Source organism: Oscarella lobularis, chromosome 4 (genome assembly GCF_947507565.1).
Source record: "Oscarella lobularis chromosome 4, ooOscLobu1.1, whole genome shotgun sequence".
NCBI classification, from domain to species: Eukaryota; Metazoa; Porifera; class Homoscleromorpha; order Homosclerophorida; family Oscarellidae; genus Oscarella; species Oscarella lobularis.
The window spans coordinates 683,679-701,405 of NC_089178.1; the positions used below are offsets into that span (position 1 = coordinate 683,679).

General features: G+C 46.1%; 6 protein-coding genes and 2 long non-coding RNA genes across 11 annotated transcripts; 6 read left to right on the plus strand and 2 right to left on the minus strand.

Moving 5' to 3' along the window:
• Positions 1 to 48: 48 nt before the first annotated feature.
• Positions 49 to 1,330, plus strand: LOC136186496 (uncharacterized). The gene is made up of 4 exons (XR_010669735.1): positions 49 to 111; positions 164 to 226; positions 286 to 639; positions 791 to 1,330. It is a non-coding gene; the product is annotated as an uncharacterized lncRNA (long non-coding RNA).
• A 75-nt stretch (positions 1,331 to 1,405) lies between these two features.
• On the plus strand, positions 1,406 to 2,496 carry LOC136186495 (uncharacterized). The gene is made up of 5 exons (XR_010669734.1): positions 1,406 to 1,537; positions 1,591 to 1,958; positions 2,007 to 2,034; positions 2,091 to 2,226; positions 2,281 to 2,496. It is a non-coding gene; the product is annotated as an uncharacterized lncRNA (long non-coding RNA).
• Positions 2,497 to 3,119: 623 nt separating this feature from the next.
• On the plus strand, positions 3,120 to 4,811 carry LOC136185733 (uncharacterized). Its single transcript, XM_065972914.1, has 4 exons — positions 3,120 to 3,230; positions 3,278 to 4,294; positions 4,339 to 4,467; positions 4,540 to 4,811. Exons 2-4 carry the CDS (start codon positions 3,739 to 3,741, stop codon positions 4,809 to 4,811), a joined length of 957 nt encoding a protein of 318 aa, XP_065828986.1. The 5' UTR covers positions 3,120 to 3,230; positions 3,278 to 3,738.
• A 271-nt stretch (positions 4,812 to 5,082) lies between these two features.
• On the minus strand, positions 5,083 to 9,060 carry LOC136186454 (solute carrier family 53 member 1-like). Of its 4 annotated transcripts, XM_065973804.1 has the most exons (19): positions 8,870 to 9,060; positions 8,632 to 8,696; positions 8,342 to 8,586; positions 8,227 to 8,287; positions 8,039 to 8,125; positions 7,683 to 7,981; positions 7,549 to 7,596; positions 7,387 to 7,488; positions 7,251 to 7,334; positions 7,127 to 7,205; positions 6,933 to 7,076; positions 6,714 to 6,886; positions 6,467 to 6,652; positions 6,149 to 6,290; positions 5,900 to 6,103; positions 5,679 to 5,839; positions 5,488 to 5,627; positions 5,214 to 5,432; positions 5,083 to 5,148 (listed from the first exon to the last, which is right to left on the minus strand). In XM_065973804.1, the coding sequence occupies exons 3-18, from the start codon at positions 8,408 to 8,410 to the stop codon at positions 5,249 to 5,251; spliced, it is 2,163 nt and encodes a 720-aa protein (XP_065829876.1). In that variant the 5' UTR covers positions 8,411 to 8,586; positions 8,632 to 8,696; positions 8,870 to 9,060; the 3' UTR covers positions 5,083 to 5,148; positions 5,214 to 5,248. The 4 variants fall into 4 exon arrangements, with proteins under 4 accessions (XP_065829876.1, XP_065829874.1, XP_065829872.1 ...); XM_065973802.1 differs by having other exon boundaries at positions 5,083 to 5,432; positions 8,652 to 8,696; XM_065973800.1 differs by having other exon boundaries at positions 5,083 to 5,432.
• LOC136186461 (uncharacterized) lies at positions 8,853 to 11,172 on the plus strand. The gene is made up of 6 exons (XM_065973812.1): positions 8,853 to 9,048; positions 9,435 to 10,183; positions 10,236 to 10,322; positions 10,387 to 10,574; positions 10,631 to 10,794; positions 10,852 to 11,172. Exons 1-6 carry the CDS (start codon positions 8,964 to 8,966, stop codon positions 10,974 to 10,976), a joined length of 1,398 nt encoding a protein of 465 aa, XP_065829884.1. The 5' UTR covers positions 8,853 to 8,963; the 3' UTR covers positions 10,977 to 11,172.
• Positions 10,593 to 14,123, minus strand: LOC136186447 (uncharacterized). The gene is made up of 7 exons (XM_065973793.1): positions 13,565 to 14,123; positions 13,137 to 13,440; positions 12,380 to 13,086; positions 11,917 to 12,328; positions 11,735 to 11,859; positions 11,477 to 11,668; positions 10,593 to 11,421 (listed from the first exon to the last, which is right to left on the minus strand). Exons 1-7 carry the CDS (start codon positions 14,096 to 14,098, stop codon positions 11,170 to 11,172), a joined length of 2,526 nt encoding a protein of 841 aa, XP_065829865.1. The 5' UTR covers positions 14,099 to 14,123; the 3' UTR covers positions 10,593 to 11,169.
• Positions 14,092 to 15,936, plus strand: LOC136186460 (zinc transporter Slc39a7-like). Its single transcript, XM_065973811.1, has 3 exons — positions 14,092 to 15,282; positions 15,339 to 15,530; positions 15,584 to 15,936. The coding sequence occupies exons 1-3, from the start codon at positions 14,121 to 14,123 to the stop codon at positions 15,853 to 15,855; spliced, it is 1,626 nt and encodes a 541-aa protein (XP_065829883.1). The 5' UTR covers positions 14,092 to 14,120; the 3' UTR covers positions 15,856 to 15,936.
• Positions 15,930 to 17,690, plus strand: LOC136186471 (uncharacterized). Its single transcript, XM_065973827.1, has 9 exons — positions 15,930 to 16,334; positions 16,506 to 16,718; positions 16,773 to 16,823; positions 16,871 to 17,059; positions 17,110 to 17,148; positions 17,199 to 17,216; positions 17,265 to 17,369; positions 17,417 to 17,514; positions 17,576 to 17,690. Exons 1-9 carry the CDS (start codon positions 15,959 to 15,961, stop codon positions 17,627 to 17,629), a joined length of 1,143 nt encoding a protein of 380 aa, XP_065829899.1. The 5' UTR covers positions 15,930 to 15,958; the 3' UTR covers positions 17,630 to 17,690.
• Positions 17,691 to 17,727: the final 37 nt, after the last annotated feature.

Below are 17,727 nucleotides of genomic sequence, written 5' to 3' on the forward strand. Positions count from 1 at the left end.
GGGTGTATTGATATCGTCTACACTATGTCGTCACAATCTAGTTTGCCATGCGTTATTGCACGTACCTCTTCGGTCTCGCCTTCCTTTTACTATTTTTTGCTCCACCTAGTGGTATGTAATTCCAGATGTAGAATTAGGATGAATTTCGAGGCGAATGTTCCAGTTAGTTGGAGCAGAAGAAGAAGAAGCAAATACAAATACCTCGAGCATAAGGAATTGCCTAAAGGTCTATAATAATTAATTGACAAAATGTCACTGTTCTGATTGATTTACATTTTCGGCCAGGTTTTAGTCTCAGACTTCGTACAACGGCAAAAAAAGGCTCCATAAACACGAATAAGAAATACTACAACAGATGTAAAGCAAAGGCCGACACTGACTATGGGCTCATCAAAAAGGCCGTATTCTCGTCTTTCAATTGCGGACATTGCAGAAATCGGTGGATCAAATGGACAAATAAAAAAGCCGGGCTAATGAAAAAAGCCGAGAGAAAGTGCACGTTTAGATGGACCCGAAGCCATCCCCTACTTTGGTTTTACTGCAAAATAGTAATCCTAGTCAAAAGAGAAAAGAAACGCGGAAAAACAGTGCGAGTGAACCCCCCACGCGAAGAAACATACAGATTAACCATAAAACGAAGTAAGCCTAATCAGCCAATATCTGATCTAACATATGTAAGTGTCTATATATTGAATTTGCAAAACTAGATAGACGGGGGAGGGGGTAGCGTTACAAAGATAAAGAGGCAAAAATTAAAGCGTTTAATTCATTATTTGTATACGTCTCACAGGACCAGGACTAATTGAGCCAAAAAAAAGCTGCAAATGGTTTACTCTGCTATTCAAAAAGAAACGAAAGATTGCCTCAAAATCTTTGTTATTGGATCGCGATTGGCTAAAATCAGGAGCTCGCTTTACCCTTCCAAAAAGCAAACTGAGGGACTATTCGCTTCGATGCAGACGCGCCTGCCTACCATCAGACCGCGGCCTCGTTCATCCCATGAAGTGGATATACCAGAAAAGGTCAAAATTGAACTACGGCGTTAACCGATACGATCCGCTATACAAAGTATGGCCCTTGCCCAACGGCGTTCGGGTCAAGAAAGAGTCCGTTTTGGACTCGACTCTCGAATTCGTTAACCAGTTACCGATGGGAATTTACTACTGCGAGTCGATTGACCTTCTCAGAACGCCACCGTTTCACATTAGAATTGAGGACGACAGCGGGTGCAAATGGAATAAAAAAAAATGCCGCGCTAATTCGCGCTGCATTGACAAACGACCTGGATTTGCGTGCCGATGCAATCCAGGCTTACAGGGCGACGGAAAGAAACAGTGCAAAGGTATTCTCATGTTAGCACGAGTGTATGCAGTCTGTATGCAGGGTACCTTGGTATATTCAGATATTGACGAATGCAAAGTCCGGTTGGCCAAGTGTCCGAAGCACAGTCGGTGCGAGAACAATTTTGGTAGTTATAGTTGCAACTGCGTTCGGGGATATGTATACAATAGAAAAAGGAAACGGTGTCAACGTAGAGGTAAATGGTGTTTTGTCTTCTGAAACGCACCTTATAATGTTCATTCGTCGAAGGGTTGAAAAAGAAGGTTGGAAGGAGAAGAAAGACCGAGAGAAGGAAGATTGCTAGAAGAGGAAAGGCAAAGAAAAAGACGATTGCTAAGAGAAGAAAGTCTAAGAAAAGACAAAAAGCCAGTCAGAAAAAAGGAAGACAAAAGATTGCGAATCCTAGGAAGAAAGGTGCAAACCTGCGCGAACACAAAAGAAAGAAAGAAAAAAAACAGCGCAAAAATCACAACAAAAAGCGAAAGCACTCCAAAAAGACTCCTAAACAAACGAAGACAACGAACCAAACAAAAACATCAACAAAACACGAACAAGCAACAGGTAATCAAAAGACAACTATAGATCAGCTACACCAGAAGACAAAAGACAACTCAAAGGTACGGGGGGTACTAATGGCAAAAAAATTGTGTGATATTATGACCTAGTCGAAGAGCGTTACAAAATCAAAAAAAAGTAGGCTTGAGTGCAATAAAATGCAAAGAGCGCCGAATAATAACTGTTAAACGCAGGCATACCCAAAGGCGGAATCATAGCCGGTGCGGTCATCGGAGCGGTGACAGCTGGTCTGCTTATCACCGCTGCAATTTGGTACTGGCGTAGATCTCGATTTCGACCTAAAGAGCGACGTCGCGGGAGACGAAGAAGGTATGCTACAAATTCGCTTACAGATAAATTTCTGATTCGTTACATTGTGTGAAGTAACAAGACGAATAAGACCAAGGACGACGCGGTCATTGCCTCACCGAAAAAAAATCTAAAAAATAGTACCGGTAGAAAGAAAATTTCCAAGTCAAAAATTTCCAAGTCAAAACAACCCTCAATATAAACAGTTGATCCTAGTTCAGTCTTTTGTAAAAGAATAACCAGTAAAAAGTTTATGGCACCCGACAGACAGGGTCGAGCAAAAATTTTGGAAGCAGAGAAAGCCTGTTGTAGGACTTCTATACCGCGGCTACCGTACAAAACGCCTAGTTACAAACATCCACGGTAAACGGGGTCACTTGGCCTAGCTAACAAGAATCCGAGTCATCATTCGACTCGAATCCGCAGGGTGCACTGGCACTGGGACCAGGTGCGAGTAAAATGTAAGGGTGCACTGGCACTGGGACCAGGTGCGAGTAAAATGTAAGCTCGGCGTCAGAAGCTCTACGAGAGTTGGCAGGACGGTGAGGAGCAGACGCGCAACGACTCACGCGTCGATCGCTGTTCGGGACTGTCGTCTTGTGTCGTATAACTGTATTCGGCTTCAGGAGGGCTCGAGAAGACTGCGAGAACGCTCGCGAGACGTGTAGCTAGTTAGGCAGATTTGCGCATGTGTCAGATCACGGATGTCGCTACAATCCGTGGTCAGATTTGCGCGCGCGAACTTCTCGCTGGACGCTGGTGGCCTTCTGATTGCGATAGCGGCCGAGGCTATAAGCTGTTATGATAAACCTATCACCACAAATTGAACTTTACGGCCTGTGGCGTACAGTAGTCTATGCAGGTCTATGTATGTAGTCTATGTACGACTTTACACTATGTCGTCACAATAAATAAAAAATAGTGTGCCATGGGTCACACTTACCTTTTTGGCTTTTTCTTCATCTTATTCTTCGCTGCCGCCAGTGGTAAACAACACGTCTTCAGGCATCACAAGCTTCCCAAAGGTTTCATTAGCCATTGTGCGAGTCATGTTCTAATTTGTTTCTGCAAGGTTTTAGCCTAGAACTTAGGACATCATTAAAAGCGAAACACGTGAAATCCTCAAAATCATACTTCAACACTTGCAAAGGAAAAGCCAACCCTTACTACGGACGCCTTTACCATGCAATTTTCTCAATGGTCAATGGGGGTCGCTGTTCGAGGCTCATTGTTTATAAGCCTAGAGGAAAACCAAGAAAAGTCAGCCCAACGACAATGGTTAAGAGGACGTGCGAGTTTACTTATTCGCGGCGCCGCCCCCTGCTTTTTTTCAACTGCAAAATGATAATCTTAATCAAGAGAACAGTGAGACGCGGAAAAATTGTGAGAGTTCAACCGCCACGCAAAAAAACGTACACCCTGAAACTTATACGACGTAAGCCTCTAATGATCAATATTTCCCAAGTTAAAACTAAATGACTACATACATATGATTCATTTTATTGCTTTGTATGTGTTGCAGGACTTCGATTCATGGAGGCAAGCGCTCGTTGCAAGTGGTATACTCAAGTAGTGACAAGAACAAAGGGAAGGGAAAAACCCGTTGCCTCGAGATCTCTATCTACAAGTCGCCATTGGAAAAAGTCTTACGCTAAGTTTACTATTCCAGGCAGCAAAGTGAGAGACTATTCGCTTCGATGCAAACGCACTTGTTTACAGAAAAACAAAGAACTATATCCAATCAAATGGATATACCACAGGAAGGCGCGACTCCTGAGCCGACTCGATATAGCGTACAAAACAGAATCGTTGCCAAGGGGCGTTATAGTCAAGGACGAGTCCGGGGCGGAATCGAACCTCGAATTCATTTCCTTATCATCAAAACTAACCGGCCTCTATTATTGCGAGTCAATTGACCTGATAAAATCGCCACCGCTTTTTATAACTATTGCGGACGACAACGGGTGCAAATGGTTCAAGAAATGGGAAAAGAGGTGCCACGTTAATGCGCACTGCGTCGACAAACGCTACGGATTCGCGTGCCGATGCCGTCCAGGTTTTAGGGGCGACGGAAAGAAGCAATGCGAAGGTAATTGTCAATAATGTGTGGTGCGCACCTGCTTTTTTCTCAAGACATTGACGAGTGCAAAATTGGTTCGGCCAAGTGTCCAAAGCACGGTCGGTGTACCAATACCTTTGGTGGGTATCGTTGCACATGCGTTGATGGATACAAGTTCCAAAAAACAACCAAAACGTGTCAAAGTATAAATTGCATGCATGTGATAGATAGCCTTTTGAACGCACCTCATCAGTAACTGATTTTTCTTATCATAGAGTTGAACAAGAAAAGTGCCGCTGCAGAGAGAAAAGAGGCTGAGAAAAGAGAAGAAGCCAGTCAGAAAAGGGAAAGGCAAAAGTTGATCAATATGATTCGGAGTTACAAAAAGAAGGAACAGCACCACGAGCATTCTAATCAGACGGCTGAAAAGTCGCAGCAAGTCGACCGGAAGAGAACAGCAAAATCGCAAGTCGACCGTAAGACAACAGCAAAATCAAAGAAAGGTAAGCCTACAAACAATACAAAACTGCAAAAAAGTAACTCGTAAATGTAGGCGGGTCTACCGGCGCAATCGTCGCTGGTTCCGTTATCGGAGCAGTGATCGCTTGTCTACTTATCACCGCTGCAACTTGGTACTCGCTTAGATCTCGACGTCGACAAAAAAGCCGACAACAAAGGTACATTTCCTACAAATTCGCCTAAACGTTATTTCATTATGAGCATCTGTTGCATCGTGAAGAAAAAAGATAAAGACAAAAGACGACGCGGTCACCGCCAAATCGAAGTCGAAAAAACAGAAGAAAAAGCCACGTGAGAAATCTAGAAAATAATACAATGAAGATTTTTTCTACGTACAAACCCAATAAACAGCTATTTCACCAATCCTATTAAAGAAATTTTGTAGAACGTCAAAAGTAGCATCATGTTAAAGATAAACATATACACATGCCTATATGTGGTACCAAAATCCCAGCTGTTGAGCTTCTATACTGATGAAACGGCGAATGCGACAGGCCGCGACCGTTCTGCTTCCACATTCGCATCGTCCCTTGCTTCTTTCTTATCGGATCTGGAAAGAGGCTTGATGCTGATGTCTCTCGTCGCTCGGAATTCGCCACAGTTATTCAAGTGCTCGTTCTCCAGTCGAAAGAAGTTCCAAACGAATCGCCTATACGAAGGCGAATACACAAAGACAAATTGAATTGATTTTTTTCTTTTTGTACCTGATTAGTTCTAATACGCTGACGAGCCCGCCAAGCAATTCGGTTCTAAATCGGTCAGCATCCGTTTGAAAAACGGTAACTTTGAGTATCCAGAGCAGACGCAAAATAGCATCTTCTACAATAGCAACGTAATAAAGAGCCTAGTACACCAATAAAAATTTTCAGCAAATAGCGAAGACTTAATTAGACACCTTAAGACGGTAAATGAGTTCTTCACGCAGAAAGCCGTATTTTGCTTTCATCAGACCCCAATCCATGACCAAGTCCCAGTACAATTTATAAACAAACACAATGACAAACGAAACGATCCACGCGTAGAAGAAGGGGCCAGTTTGAGGAGCCCCACCGGTTTCTTCTCGGAAAGTTTTTATTTAGTCCTAGCTAAAACATATCTGAACGATCCTTTCTTTACCTTTGTAATGGTGATAGAGTGCGGAAAAGATTACTTCCACAACTCCAGTTAAATATTTTCCGGCGTTGACGGCGTGCGGAAAGAATTTCCTCGTGTCATTGTAACGACGTACGCACTGAGCAAAACGAAACCAAGACGGCAAACCGGCCAAAAGCGGTCGAATGCCGTTACCAACGCTAGTGCAAATTGTGCAGTTTTGATCTCCTGAATGTGCATATCGCCAGTGAAATTGAATAAATTAATACGTACCTGGATCCTTATCCCACATATGAATGAAGAAGCAGACGGTGAAGTAGAAGTCGAGAAGAACGCCACCCATGCTGGTCCATTGATCAGCGAGCCAGAAATCGGGGAAGTTGACCGAATAGAACGGAGCGCAGACAATTCGTCGCTAGAGAAGAGACAAGTGACATAAATATAAAAAGGCGTTTAATACGAAAATACTCTAGATACGAGCAATACAGTCAATAGTAGAAGTCGGGTCTGTCAAGCCTTACTTCTAAACGGTAAGCTACTGCGTAGTATTGGTCCCATGCACGTAAACCCGCATAACACTGACTTTCTTACAAAGATTTTAAGAAACCACTTTCGAGAAGAATACTGCAGTATTTTGATAGGATTCAGCGCGTACAGTAGGTAAATAACCCAAACCGCAATTGGCCACAAGAACGCGAATTTTCCACTCCAGCATTGGCACGTCACAAAGAAACCAATTAGGCACGTCAACCACGTAACAAACATAAAGGTTCCGATCTAGACAGAGTAACAAAGCGTAGGCCAAGACAGCCCTCTCGCAATTAATCAATATCCTTACGCCCATCAGTTGATAAGCTGTGAGGTGATCGCGAGGATTGACTTCGAATATTAGCACGTGATTCACGCCTCTCATGCGCCAGCCCAGAGTATTCACCCCGATGAGAGTGATAATCAAGGCGACGTAAAGCGATCCTCGAAACATCTTCACTGCCGAAACCCGAACCCAATCACCTAAAGGGACATAGAAGAAAATAAAAATTTCCAAAACGTTAATTACCTGATATGCAGTTTTCATTTCCGTAGCTTTCGTTTCCAAAGCTTTGATTCCCAAAGCTTCCGTTAGATGCGTACAGCGTGTAGTTGCGTATCGAATAGTCAGTTTTGCAGCTAACTGGAGACTGAAAATTTGCAAGAAAAACGCCTAGGGCAATTCTCATAATTCTACGTAAGGCTGGCGACAACGTTTCTTACCAACTAAAACCGCTACAACAATCAGCACCGTTGACATGCCCACGTTGAGCCCCAGAAAAAACGTTGAAGAGTGCGACACCTGAGATCGATTTATAGACAAATAAGCATGCATTGGAAAACGAACTCTATCGCTCTCAAGCGCCGGAACTCGAAGGCGATTCATTGCACGTCGTCGATTGCCGCCTTCTAAAGTTTCAATAGACACCGTCTAAATGTTCGGAGAGTAACAAACGCAACGCGTCGAAAAGGCAACTCTTTACTTCGACTTGAAGAATTAGGTTGTCGATTTCTACCGATGTCACAAAATAGCTGTTCATGATTACCGAGAGATGAAACGTTAGGCCAGTAGATGTTCTCCATTCCTGTAGGATAAAGTATCTATGTTGGAGTAATGAACGAGAATCGTCTATATCTTTCTTTGCCTTGTCATGTTTCTTCAGAATCTTTCTAAAGCCTTCACGATTCAACACCTAGATAATAAATAATAATAATAATAATACTAATAGATAATCATATGCTCATTGGAATCTGTTTCTTAATTAGATGGTTAATTAACCTGGTATTGCTGGAGAAGGATGAGATCAAGGTAAAATTCGCTAAAGGCCAGTTTGAGTGCTTTCAGTCGACTCGTGACGTGGCTCTTGGTAATTCGCGTTCTATTGTGCTTTGGATGAGCCCGCTTGACGCTTTTCGTCTTTTCTCCCCCTTTTCCGACTTTCACTGCATTTGACCACAAGTCCATGGCTTCCTCATGGGTGATCCTCACTTCTTGGTGTCCGGAAAGGGACAATCTCTTCAATTTTTCCGCTTCTGATTTGAGAGTAGCAAATTTCGATTTTGACATTAACTCGCGAGCTAAATAAATAAATAAACAAATAATTAAATAAATTCTGCCTAAAATCTCGCTTTCACCTTTAAAAAATTTTTCCACCTTGTCCAACTCTAGTTTTATTTCGTTCATATAGTCCTTTTCTACTTCCTCAAAATACTCCTCGTAAGCTGCACCCAACAGTAAAAATAGTGAGGGTGGATCGTGTCACAAACACCACCCAAGCTCCCGCGTTGAAGACAAGTAGCGAGTCTCTCGTTTTTCTACTTACCCTGGACGTCGCCTTGAGACGGCGAGCTGTCCTGTGCAGCGTATATCAGCTCTCTCAGTCGCTAGGAGAGACAATTCCACATTTTCGCCTTTCTCACTGCGTCCAGCGGATTTACTCCGTATGCGATGTATTGCTTTCGCCATTCGGGCGTCAAGTGGGCCTGTAGGCGACGATTGAACTTCATAGGAAACGTTCAAACACGCTGGACGCTACGCTTTGGTCAAAATTGTCCCGGACTGAAGCTCCCGTCAGTAGAATCTGGTAGAAGTGCGTAGATGGCAGTGTAGGCGATCTAGTATCCGTGTGTGTGGTGGACTGATTTTCTGGAGAAGTGCACGAACACGCTCCTTATCTTTCATTCTAAAAAAATAAATTTGCTAAATTTCCTGGGAGCTGCAGGCCTACGGTAGCGCGTAGCATTGCACCTCTTCACAAAAATATGTATGCATAGCCAAATCTCAGGACCAAATCTAAAATCAGTGCCAGATTGCATAAGCTTTTGCGGTTTCTGCTTCGTGTGTAGTCAGCTGGCCGGACGCCAAGGAAAACTAATGGGCCAATCACGGGCTTGAATTACCGCGGGGACTTCCCCCCGAACACAAAACAAAGCTCCCGTCGGGGCCGCCGAGCTGCATTCGCTCACCAAGTGGCATGAAAAGTTCCTTTAGAATAACTGCATCAACGACAGATTTTGTTTCGAAGTCGCATTGGTGGATTTTGACTCGGCGCGTTTTTCGATGGCGGACGAAGTGATGCTTCACCCTGAGAAGCCGGAAGCAAAAGTGCCGACTATTGCGTCGGACAAAAACGACGAGAACGGAGGTGATTTGAGCCGCATTAGATACCCGTAGTTGTGGCGTAGGTAGTCCCTTGGCACCCTTTTTCAGGTTCGGGGACCGTCGTTGTCCCCGTAAACTAATTAATCTGATAAGGCGTATTGACGTTTGCATAACTGTTCGGGTACGGTCCCCCGGACCAGCGCGCGCCCGTCGTTAACACACCGACGTGATGCTGAGGGACTGGACGTGGATCTGAGCGCGGGACGGTCCCCGAACGGTCCCCTAGATCTGTATTTAAGCAGTTAGCTGCAGCAGAGCTGTAAAAATTTTTTCGCTGTCTCCCATGCCACCATACTCCCGAAACAATGAGCCTTTCTCTCTTGGCACCATTTGGCGGGCCTAACTCAATCTCAATGTTTTACCCAACAGGAACCGAAAATTTTCAAGTTGACAGCAGTCCAGGAATGATCAACGTTGCTGAAGTGCACGGTCCTGCTGCTGCCAGCGAGCCCATCACTTCCACGCAATTGATTGATGAGATCCTGGCCGTGGAAGATGGTGCGCACTCCTCTGAAAAGTGCGATTTGGGATGGTCTCAGAGTATCCCAATTCCTGCACCCCAACCGCAACCGGCAGCAGTTCTGTATGCACAATCTGCACCATTGCCACCAATGGAATCAATCATTGCGTCAATTGCAAGCAGTCTCGCCCAAAGTTGCCCTCCTGCCTACTCTCTGACGCCCACACATCAAGTCCCCAATGAAAATCGTTCGTGGAGGCAGCGAACCGACTCCTTTACCTCAGTGATACCGGACGACATATCAACGGTGACGTCTTCTTCCTTGGAGGAGACTTTCAGTCCTTTGGAAGAGTTTTGCTCCTCGGAAGCGTTTGCATTTGCTGCCAGTCAAGTCGCCGCCCCAGCAACCCAGAGCTGTGATTCAACTGCAGTGACTCTTGCTGGAGCTTCTCCACCAACTGTTCCTGACAACGCTGACCCGCTTCTTTTCGACGAATTATTTATCGGTGCCATGTTTCCCGTGGACTCTCTTGTGAAAGTGAAGCCTGAGCTGCTCTCTCCGCCGCCCCAGCTGCAAAGAAGCTATGAATCTCACCTGAATTTCATGCCTCCTTCAACTGGCGATACTTCTATTACAATATCAAGACAGCCTCCCACAGTAAAACATGCAAAAGACGGATTTCCAATTTTGATCTCCTTTCTTTTAAAAGGTGTACAGAGCAAGATACCGGACAGAAACAGCTGAAACCAATAAAGGACAGCTGAGAGATCAAGAAAAGGAGCCAGTTTCTATTGGGGTAGGCTTGATTGGTTTACCTCTAGGTGACGCAAAGCTAAATGCTTTTTCTCTTGTGTTACCAGATGGAGAGCGTTCCTGAATATTGCGGCGATCTTTCAGTAAAAATGACCGTAGTAACGAATCGAGGACAGCCTCACCCGACGATGACGCCCTTCTGCTTTGGAAAAACGATGCCAAAAGACTGGAAAGCAAATAAAGAAGAGAAATCGGTTACAACGACTTTGGAAAAGAAGGAGAATTACTTCAAAAGGTAAATATTTACCTGAATAGTTAAAAGACCCTTTTATTTATAATTTGTCTCGCAAGGATGTCGTTCTTGGCTATTGCCCGTCAAAAATCTGACAACGTGGACACTGGGAAATATCAGCACAACGAGCTAAACAGCTTCAAGATTCAGTTTGAAGTGCAGATACCAACTGCAGGTGGAAGCTACAAGAAAGTCACGCAGACCACGAGGCCAGTGCAAGCCGGTAAAACCTCTTTCACGACCCAAACTGTGCACGAGCTAAAACCAGTTTCTCTTACAGTGTGCCCAAACAAGATGACGCGTTTGAGGAAGATGTGGAAGGGAGAACTGGAAAGTCCGACGAAAAGAATCCAGAGCCCGTCTAAAAACTTTGAAAGTCGAGTGAAAAGAATCAAGTTTAACTGAATAAACAACGCCTTTTTTGTAGAGTATTACCCTTCAGCTTGCTGTAGTTTAGTTCGCTTTGCTATTCCCCTTCTACGTGACACAGTCCGTAGCAGCAGCACAACAGTGAAATGCTGCTTGTTTTTAGCCTTTTTTACCTCTCAAGTTTGTTTCTACATATTTGTATCTTTTATAAAATACACTTATCCACTTATCATATGCTGGCCGACAAATTGGGATTTTTATGAAAAGCGCTCTTTAGTCGCTGCCTACGATTCGGCAGGAAAGGTGGCCTCACGACGGAGACCAAATCGTTTAGGAGAATAGTAGGATGATCGGCGACAGCCTCGACCAATTCACCGTACGTCCTGATCAGAGAGTCAACCGACTTGGCCGGCAACGCTCGCGACTGAAAGCGAAATCCGCCGCCGAGGCCATCATTTTCCGTATTCTCCCACAGAACAAGCTGAAACCGGCATCACAGTCACCCGCTCGATCGCCCGCTTGTGCACTTTGCTCACCTCAAGTTCACTTTTATCCAGTCGTCCATTCAGGGGACTCAAATAGCAACTCGAGCCCATTCTAGCGAGTCCTTGACCGGAAACGCCGACGGCCGTTTCAGCAAAATAGAACCCATCTGGATTGGCAACTTGGTCGACGTCACGACGACTCAGATAGACGAACCGAACCGGAAGAGATTGCGGAACATCGACCTAAAACAAAGAAACAATAGATAATAGCAGAAAGCGAAAGAAGACAGTTCGGGTTCGGTCGCTTACGTCAGACGCGACGCTAGCAAACGGAAAATGAACCTGCTGATGCAATCCCTTCACCGTCTTCGCCAACAAGTTAACAAGGTCGACGAAAGTGCGACAGACGGATAGATTGACTCGAATAAAAGCGTCTGAAAATATTTATTCGTGTATGAGACGAGATTCCCTCCCACGTATAGTCTGCTTACCGTTTGTCAACGGGCCAAATAGTTCGTCGGCGTCTCCGTTCGCAAAGCGTCGAACGGAGAGCTCGGCGCCGACGAGAAAATGTCCCGAACCGGGCGGCGACAGCGTCATCAGCTTCATTTCGCGCGTACGGGCCGACATCAAACTCGTTCGTCGATTTCGCGCCGACTTCTGTCGTCCTCCGACGGCCGACGATCGACGATGAGTCGTTCCGCTCGTCGCGTCGAAAACCGAATCGTGATAGGCGACGTGCGGCGGTTGATTGCCGTTCCAGCCGCGACAGCAGCGTCCCAATAGAACGGCGTAGCAACCGAGACACATGAAGTAGAGAAGATCGGCACGATCGACGTCCGGACACAGAGACGACGACGACGACAACGTCTGAAGAAAACACTCGCCAACCAACTCGTCAATCTAAAAAATAATAATTAATTAAAAAATATTTTTGCCGGTGGTTCGACATACTTTCAAAAATTTGAATATTTTGTCCTGACATTCGAGCCCCTTTTTGGGCTTCCACGTCGAACTGGTCGACGCCGTTGCAGCGTCTTTCAAATGTTTCGGTAATTTGACGTGCGGTACGGGCTTCTGTCGAAGCTCGCCCTTGTGATTTCGAACCGTCTTCGTCGCCGCCGCCTGCCAAAGGCTCCACAGTCGCTCCTTCGAGTACTCCGCACCCACGTCGGCTTCTCTCAAGCCCACCTGTCGAAACGTCAGTCGGCACGACGTCGAGACGTCTGTCGAGATGTCGTTCTCATCCGGGGACTCAAATCGAGTTGGCGCGACGAGAAAATTTCGCGACCACTTCTGCGCGAGAGCGTTGCGACTTCGCGTTGCGACGGCGGATCGTTCTTCGCGTCCGTACGCCGTCACTACTTGACGGACGAATAGCGACGCCGACCAGAAGTCGGCGACGACGCGCGGAAAACTGAATGCGAGCACGTGATCGAAAGGTCCGCGCGTAAAAAGTCGCACGCGAAATAGATAAGTTTTGGACGTTACTTTCGCTTGCCGCGCTTCCTCCTCTCCCTCGCCGCGCTTTATTAGATCGGCTACGTCGTCGGAAATTGTCTCCGTGGGAATGGAGAAGAGTCTATGCTGTTCGTGACGTAGAACGTCTTCGGGAGAATGCCGGCTGACTGAACGTGCCTCGAAGTCGACGCCCATTCGTCCTTCAGTCATTAGGTAATAAATCATAGCTCGCACTTATGGACTACTGTACCGGAAGGTATTTGGACGAATAGATGATCTTTGGCTCGAAGAAATCGTGCTTTGAGAAGGGGATGAAGAAGGGCGACCCGATGCAAGGCGCGCTTAACGAAACCGGCGTCAAGCGGACCGTGAACGGAAAAGAGACGGACGAGATTGTCGGCGCGCGTGGAACGACCGCGCGCGTCGACGTCTTCGAGTGCCGTCTCGTGATCGAGAAAGGCGTGCCATTGGAAGATGGTCGCCGGAAACGGCGCGTGCGGATTTCCGATGGGCGGAAATGCGACGAGGTCCGAGCGAGAGGGCACGACGAGCGGCTGAAAAGGGAAGAAAGTTTGATTACGTTAGGTGCGTGGGAGGGGCAGGAAAAGGCGGAGCTTTTGCACTAATAGAATTGTGATTTTTGGGTCTGATAGCACACCTCGCGAGCTTGACATTTACCTCTTCCTCGACCTCTTCCTCTTCTTCCTCTTCGGATTCTTCCGATTCGCTGTCCTTCTTCGCTTCGTGGCGATCGATCGGTGGCAAAAGGCTGCCGACCGATTCTTCAACACTGTTTTCTTCCTTGAGCGAGGCTAGTTTTTGAGTCCGCCTTTCCGCCGGCAGCTTTTTACGATCGATCATTGTTCGCGTCTCTCGCAACGGGGCGTGGCTACGACTTGTTCTCGGCGGGTCTGTTCTCGGTACGGACGGGACGAAGGGATGGAGAGCCGTTACCGGCTGAGTTACCTCCAATCCGCCTACGTTTCCCTTCGTTGATAGTGGATGGCGTATCGTCGGGAGCGAAGACTTCTTATTTCTCGTCGTTTGACCGCTAGATTCTCCAAGTGAGCGGAAAGGCATTTCCAAGTGACGAAACCGAGACGAGGCGTCGGAATTCCTGATCGTACGGCTCATTTTAGCCGGTTGTTTGTTGTAAACATCGTCTAGCGCGCAGCGGACACGTGCTTCGTTGTCCGGGATCCTACGGGACATCGTAGAAACTTTTACGACCGAAATGAAGCCGAGAACGGTTTTCATCGTTGTTTTACTGCTTGCTGGATACTTTGTAAAGTCGACTGATGGCCACAATGAGGGCGATGAAGTAGGAGACGGCGTTCGGAACGAGAATGACGTGACTCGCGAGGATCCGGTCGAGATTCCAAAAGATTTAGACCAAGAAGGAAAAGAATCGCCGGAAAAAGTTGCCGAGGACTTGTCTCACGAGCACAGTGAAGAGGCGTATCAACGCGGAAAGGAAAAATGGTACAAACCCCCGGCTGAAGACATAGTACATCACGACCACTCTCATCACGATCATGCTAATCACGGTCACGATCATCACGACCATGGTCATGATCATCATCACGACCATGGTCACGATCATCATCATCACGATCATGCACATCATGATCATGGCCATCATCATCATCATGGTCATGATCACCATCACCATGATGAGCATAGTGAAGAAGCTTACCAGCAAGGAAAAGAAAAGTGGTATAAGCCACCTGAGACAACGGAAGAAGCGGTGGCAGAAGAGCACCCGCAAGGCACTACCCACGATCACGATGAGCAAGAAGGATCTCATCACCGTCACGTTGAAACGCCAGAACACAGTCATGGTCATAAGCATGACCATAAACACGATCATGACCATCATCATCATGGTCATCACCATCACGATAACATTCGCACCATTAAGTCCAAGCGAGAACGTGAACTCGAGCGCGCTACGTGGGCAACGTGGTGGCAAGCTTTGGCTGCGACGATTCTCATTAGCGCTGCTCCGTATTTTATTCTCTACTTTATTCCCATTGAAGCCAACACGAGTGAACACAAGTCCTTGCTCAAGTTGCTGCTGAGCTTTGCATCCGGCGGCCTACTCGGTGACGCCTTTCTTCATCTGATTCCGCACGCTGTTTCACCGCACAGTCACGGTGAACATGATCACCATCATCATGACCATGGTCACGATCATGGTCATGACCATGGACATGGTCTCAGCATAGGACTTTGGATTCTTGCCGGGATCGTTGCTTTTCTTGCCGTGGAGAAGTTCGTTCGACATGTGAAAGGAGGCCACAGCCATAGCCACGGTCACTCTCACACCTCCACCGAAGAGACGAAGAAAAAGAAAGAGAAGGGAAACGGAGATAAAAAGGAGGATGAAGATCAAGGTCAGATTCAGCGTTCTCTATGAGAGTCAAGCAGTGAGTGTGATCTTTTACTTTAGCTGCCGCGAGTGACATCAAAGTGTCTGGCTATTTGAATTTAGCGGCCGATTGCGCGCACAACTTCACCGACGGCTTGGCCATCGGGGCCTCGTTCTTGGTCAGCCAGAATCTTGGCATCATCACCACATTTACCATTCTATTCCATGAAGTTCCTCACGAAATTGGCGACTTTGCCATTCTCATTCAATCAGGTAAGAGAGAGATTATTTATGACCAAAAGACCTGATATGGTCTTTGTGTGAAGGTTGCTCTAAACGAAAGGCAATGTACCTCCAGTTGCTAACGGCAACAGGTGCTCTAGCTGGCACGCTCTGCGGTCTTCTTGCTGAGAACATCGGCGTTGCTGCGTCGAGCTGGATTTTGCCTTTTACTGCTGGGGGTTTTATCTACATTGCGACTGTATCTGTCATTCCTGATCTGCTGGAGGAGGACTCTGGTTTCAAGCAGTCAATGAAAGAGATAGGAGCTCTTCTTTTTGGTGTGCTTATGATGGTAATCATGTGCTATATTGAGTAGCGAGAACGGTGTGAGAACTTTGATTGTGACGCGGAAAAGTCAGTTCGTTTCTAAAAAAATAATAAATTCGTTCCTGCGTTCGTTGGCTGGCGAAAGTTCCCGTATGGGCGAGTCCCTACGCATAGAAAGCAAAATGACTGCAAAAGTGAGCGACGATGACCTGAAAGAAATAAATAAGAAGGCGATCGTGAAAATGAACGATCTTTTGGCGAAAACAATGGACTGCACGAAGTATTTTCCTTACCTGCGCTCGAGATCGATTTTGGACGCCGACGACTGCGAGGAAATTGAAGCAGAACGAACCCGCAGAAAGAAAACATTCAAATTTCTTGCCGTGCTCGAAGAAAAGTCCAATTACAATCTCGAAACAGTGAAGAGGCTTATTGAAGCGGTCAGCCAAGATTACACTGTCCCCGGATTGAGAGATCGAATGATTGACATTTTTGCTGACGCGAGAAAGGATTACTTGAAAAAACAGGGTAGGAGAATGGGAAACAGTAGTTTAATTGGAAAATCTAGATAATCTCATGTCTTTGATAACTAATTGCCTGCAGAATATTTGGAACTGGTAACCGTACTACGTACTACGTGCGGGGTTTATAGTTTGACTGTGCACCTAAAAAACGTCTGTATCTCTTTCTGTGTCAAAGGTAAATGTGAGGAGGAGGAGAAGGAGGAGGAAGGAGAGAAGAAGGCTCTTGGTGAGGCACAAGCGGATGACGTTGGACCTCTTCCATCTCCACCACCGGCGTCGTCATCACGTAAACCACCGCCGCCAAATCAGCACAATACCAAGCGACAGCCGTCTTCGGCTCAACATCCTCCTCGTCGACTTTGTCAGCCTGTTGATGACCAAGCTCGAAGTAGGCGAGGCATTGCACGTCATTTCTTTGAGACTGCATGTTTTTTTGTGAAAGTTGATTTACCGAGCCAGTCATCTGAGGACGAAACTCGACAAAGTTATATGCGTGAGGCACATGGCATTATTCCTCATGTTTTGTACTTTTTTTTTCAGCTTGTGTAGATGGGACTGAACAGTTTGACTCGTCAGGTCCTCTGCCTCCAACAGCTGCTAATGCTATGTCAGCAGGAACGGGCACATCTACGGCTAGGGAAGGCGTAGGAGGAGAAACTTCTTTGACTACTGACAACTCATCACTGCATTCTGGCAGTCAAACTCCTACAACGTTCTCAGACGTTACTGGTTAGCTGGTTCTTGAATTTTTATTTGTGCTTCACTGCTTGTTGGTATAGGGTATTCTTCTTTGGCTTTGGTAGTTCCAAGAGGAGGAGGTAAAATTGCATGTATTATGTGAAACGAGAAGTCTGACTGAAGCATTTAGGGTCAATGAAAGAACAGGGTATGGCAAGTTCGTTTCATCACTAATTTTCATCTCTATGGAATCTAGCTGCCACGCCCGAGGAAGGCAAGAAGGACCCTACTTTTGAGGAAGAACATCTGGAAAAGAACAGAGAGAAGCTAAGAAAGAAAAGTGGTACTCCAGACGTCACGGGTTCGTTTTCTATCATCTAAATCAATCTGACTTGAGTTTTCTTTTAGAAAAGAAGGGGAAGGATTCCGGGATGTTTCATGGTCCAACAAGCTCTGGTCCAACAAGCTCTGGTCCAACAAGCTCTGGACCAACAAGCTCACTACTGGTACAACAAGATTAATTAATTAATTAAATAGTGATTGAAGGGCTAAGCTTGAAAATTGCAGCCGTTCTTCTCGTTCGGCGCCAAGCAGAAGTTTTTGCAAAACGAAACTTCCTGATTGCAATTTATTAGTTATTATTAGTTATTATTAGTTACGTAAGAATGATTTTGTGCGATAATTATTTACACAGTGCGCGCGCGCTTGTTTGCAACTCG